The 4,289-nt window shown below is 33.2% G+C and overlaps 1 protein-coding gene across 2 annotated transcripts; it reads left to right on the top strand.

Moving 5' to 3' along the window:
- The first annotated feature begins 1,054 nt into the window (after positions 1 to 1,054).
- Positions 1,055 to 3,546, top strand: LOC133291269 (autophagy-related protein 8C-like). Of its 2 annotated transcripts, XM_061489500.1 has the most exons (6): positions 1,055 to 1,157; positions 1,271 to 1,312; positions 1,976 to 2,031; positions 2,115 to 2,167; positions 3,008 to 3,126; positions 3,208 to 3,543. In XM_061489500.1, exons 2-6 carry the CDS (start codon positions 1,276 to 1,278, stop codon positions 3,300 to 3,302), a joined length of 360 nt encoding a protein of 119 aa, XP_061345484.1. In that variant the 5' UTR covers positions 1,055 to 1,157; positions 1,271 to 1,275; the 3' UTR covers positions 3,303 to 3,543. The 2 variants fall into 2 exon arrangements, with proteins under 2 accessions (XP_061345484.1, XP_061345482.1); XM_061489498.1 differs by lacking the exon at positions 1,055 to 1,157 and having other exon boundaries at positions 1,246 to 1,312; positions 3,208 to 3,546.
- Positions 3,547 to 4,289: the final 743 nt, after the last annotated feature.

Raw genomic sequence — 4,289 nt, 5'->3', positions numbered from 1 at the left:
TCGTGTCAGCAAGTTTAAGGCCTCGTAATCTCTTTACATTATATAGCGAGATTACGTGGCACAGCCTAATTTGATGCATTATGCAGCGTTTTATCTGGCGCTAGTAATAATTTGACATGTGGATTAAGAGACGAATAAATGCTGATTTATTTTTTGTTTTCTTTTTGAAAATATAATAAACAATAAAGATGATGGAGTGTCCATGGAAAAACGAATTCATGTCTATAAATGCTGATTTGTTTTTTGTTTTCTTTTTGAAAAATATAATACACAATAAAAACGATGGACTGCCCGTGGAAAAATTATAAAGACGATTTAATGTCTAATAAATGCTGATTTATTTTTTGTTTTCTTTTTGGAAAATATAATACACAGTAAATACGATAGAGTGTACATGGAAAAACGATAAAGACGATTTAATGTCTAATAAATATTGATTTGTTTTTTATTTTTATTTTGGAAAATATAATACACAATACAAATGATGAAGTGTTCAGATGGAGTGCCCAAATAAAGTATTTATAGGAAAATGATAAAGACGATTTAATATTCAATAAATGCTGATTTGTTTTTGTTTCCTTTTTGAAAAAAATAATACACAATAAAGACGTTGGAGTGTCAAATGGACTATTCATGGAAAAATGATACAGACGATTAATGTCCAATAAATGCTGATTTTTCTATTGATCTTCTCAATCCACATGTCAAATTGTTACTGGCACCACATAAAATGTTACACAATGCAGTGAATTAAGCCCTGCCACGTAATTTCGCTACACAGTGTAGCGAGATTACGTGGCCTTAAACTTGCTGATATGGTGCCACGTAATCTTGTTGTTTAATGCAGCGAGTTTGGTGTAGCAAATTTTTTTCTAGCGTGACAATCCGATAAGTTTTTGCGTAAAAGGTGACAAAAAGGTCCTTGTCACCTTATATTTACAATAATGGCAAGGAAAAAGTATCCACTTTTTTTTTTCTTTTTCAAAAATCCAAAATTTTAGGGATTTAAATATTTAAAAGCAGAAAAACGTATTTAAGTAATAGTAATAATAATACTAACAAGTTTGTCCACCGTCTCAATTTCATTCAGCTCTTTGGTTCTTCCTCTTCTCAGATTTCCCAACCAAATTCCTCAATCATCGATCTTTCGGTGTTAGGTTTGTCAATTCTTTTGTTTTGAAGTTTAGACAGAGCCATCTCTTTCTTTTTCAGTATGTTTGTTTAGTTCACTGCTTAAGTTTTCTAATGTTTCGCTGTTTGGAATTTGCAGAGACCATGGCCAAAAGCTCCTTCAAGCTTCAACATCCATTAGGTACTCTACTGTCTGTGGGCTTGCATTAGTATTGATTGCAAGTTAAAACCTTTCTGTTGTAATGAAAACCTTTTGATTGCTTGAATTCAACATCAATTGATTTTCGATTGTAGAAAAAAAAAAAGTAAAAGTAAAGCCACTCTTGGGACCTAACAAAAAATATTGTTACCACTTTCGTTCCTTACAAAAAAAAATACTAATAAGGATTAAATTGAGTCTTCATTCAATTTCTCTCAGGATCACAAATTTCAAAGAATTTTGAAAATAGAATTGTAGAGTGACCTATTTTTTTTTTAGGGATGAAGGTGAGGAACATGTTTTTTTTTTTTTTTTTTTTTTTGTTGGGGACCAAAAAGAACTTTACTCAGGAAAAAAAAAATATTGGAAAGATAATTCATCTAAACGAAAATTGAAATGATTAGGATTAATCCTTGGGGATCTCTCAGTGTTTTTACTATGAAATTGAGAAGGATCTTTAGAATAATGAATGTGGTTATTTCGTCTATATACATCTTATTTCTTCCCCTAGGACTAGGATAGTTATTTTCATCTTTTTATGACTAGTGTTTTTTCTCTTGATATCTAATTTAAACTTTGTTGCAATGTTTTCCTTTTAAATTCTTGCCTTTCCTGAATTATACTTTTTGGTGTTCCACATGTCAGCAAGAAGGCAGGCAGAGGCTGCTAGCATTAGAGAGAAGTATCCTGACAGAATACCTGTAAGATTGTTTCTAGTATAGATTTGTTTGGTTTTTTGTATTTCCTTGAAGCGCCCTTGTTGAAATGCGGCAATTGTGTGCAGGTCATTGTTGAGAAAGCTGAAAGAAGTGACATTTCAGACATCGATAAGAAGAAGTGAGTGATTTCATCACATGCCGTTTTACACTATTCAATCCCTTTTTGATTAGTTTTCCGGCCTGAGTATAGTTTTGCTGTCCCAAGGGTATATATTTTTGGCTTGAAGTTGCTCGGTGCTTTCTGTGAAGATTTTGGGGAGTTCTATTTTTTTTGTGTCAGTAATGATGCAATAGTAATTGCAGGTGGTGAAAGTAGAAAAATAGGAAACTGATCAACCATGTAAGTTGATACTGATAGCATGTAGAATGTTGGTATTGATGGATAGTGTCACTAACTATAGCTTCCTACTTTTAAGGATAAAATTTGTATTGTAGGAGACACCAAGCACCATAGCCTAGTTGTGGCATAATATAGAGGTATAGATTCATAAGAATGAATGATATCTGTTATTGGGGGTGTTGGATGGTTGTGGTAAGTGCTACGTTGTTGTCAAGTCTGGGTAGCACTAGATAGCTACATAATTGCAGCTCGTGTCAGATTACACTTCTGTAACACATTCTTTGTATTGGGTTGCAGCTTGTTCTTTCTAGCCTTGTCAGCTGCTTCTTTTAGGTCCCAAGGCCTGTACTTTATGTGTATTTGCAAAGTATTTTCCTTTATTGTTGCTTGTACTTCTACAAGCATAACTTTTTAACTTACATGGTTAAATGCTAATCCCCTGTATGTAGAAGATTATTTTATATTCTACTTCACACCCACTTCATAACTTCTTTTTAATAATTCATTTTCCAAAGATTGATATAACACTGTGAAAGTTAGGCCAAAATGCATCATGTTATGATTCTGTGCATTAGTGGATTCTCACTTGGTTCTCTTTCTTTCGTTGTGATGATGTAGATACCTTGTCCCGGCTGATTTGACTGTTGGTCAATTTGTTTATGTTGTCCGTAAAAGGGTTAAACTCAGTGCAGAGAAGGCTATTTTTGTTTTTGTCAATAACACTCTACCTCCAACTGGTAAATAGCCACTGCTCAAGCTGCAATGTTATTTTTGTAGTTCTGTCTAGACTTATGAACTAAATCTCTTTGTTGTTGCAGCCGCCTTGATGTCTGCTATTTATGAGGAAAATAAGGATGACGATGGCTTTCTTTACATGACTTACAGTGGAGAGAACACCTTCGGATCCCACTAGGCGCGTATTAATGATAAACTCTGTAAATAGCTGCTGCAAGATGCAAATTCTCTGCTGTCCATAGGCAATGCTTACCCTGTTTATTGCTTATGGTTTTGAGGAACATTGTCCTGCACTTTGATTATGTGCATCATCTTTAAATTATGAATTTCAATGCATTAATTTAGATTTTATCATCTCACAGCTGAATTCTTCTTTTTCTTTTCTTTTCAATGGTGGCCTGAATTTTAATCTAGTATTCGTTTGGTTTCAGTAACAACTACTACTTTATGATATATATTTTTGTGAAAAAAGAGAGGAACACCACCGATACTAACATTTGGAATAATCCAGCGACTTGCAGAGATATGTTGTGTGTTTTGACTACATAATTGTCACCAGCTAATTCCGATTCTAGCATTACTGGACAGCATTGTGTTACAAAAGAACACAAACCTGTTCAGATCTACGGGTTGAGTTTTGACACAGTATAATTGCCAATGTCATTGCTCAATGGAACTCTGTAATGTTTAATTTTTTATTTCCGCTACCTGTACTGTAGCCTAGTAGTTAGAGATCTCATCCTTTTCAGAGTTGGCACTTGTTCAACTCATGTCCCTATCAAATGAGTTAGTTCTATGATATGAGGCTTCAAAATGCGATCTATAAGTTTGTTTTTAATCAAAGTTCTTGTTATATCTATGTAATTGTCCTCGCGGTTTGGAAATAATTTAATTTTAAAAATAGTTTGTTTTTCTTTTAATTATCTAAAAATAAAAATGAATTAATTATAACATTCGCTAAAGAGTAATCAATTTTGATTAAATTTTGTGGTTTCAGATACTCACCACAAAACTATTGACTTTTCCTGAGTTTTCAGCATGACCTATTCGTAAAATTTTAAAACTGTTATATATTCATATCAACTAACTATTTATTTTTAAGCCATCATCATCAATCATGCATTATGAGGCGAATCACTGGCCCGCTGTCCTAACAACTAAGGAG

This window comes from Gastrolobium bilobum, unplaced genomic scaffold, assembly GCF_033153095.1.
Source record: "Gastrolobium bilobum isolate Gb01-03AN ecotype WA unplaced genomic scaffold, APGP_CSIRO_Gbil_v1 utg7904, whole genome shotgun sequence".
NCBI classification, from domain to species: Eukaryota; Viridiplantae; Streptophyta; class Magnoliopsida; order Fabales; family Fabaceae; genus Gastrolobium; species Gastrolobium bilobum.
This window is presented reverse-complemented; position numbering and strand designations above follow the sequence as displayed.

Excerpts from the sequence above, each read along its gene's own strand:
- LOC133291269 (XM_061489498.1), top strand. The coding sequence starts at position 1,246 with ATGTTTCGCTGTTTGGAATTTGCAGAGACCATGGCCAAAAGCTCCTTC. Across the intron at positions 2,032-2,114 it reads AGTATCCTGACAGAATACCT|GTCATTGTTGAGAAAGCTGA; the intron begins GTAAGATTGTTT and ends AATTGTGTGCAG. Across the intron at positions 2,168-3,007 it reads TCAGACATCGATAAGAAGAA|ATACCTTGTCCCGGCTGATT; the intron begins GTGAGTGATTTC and ends GTGATGATGTAG.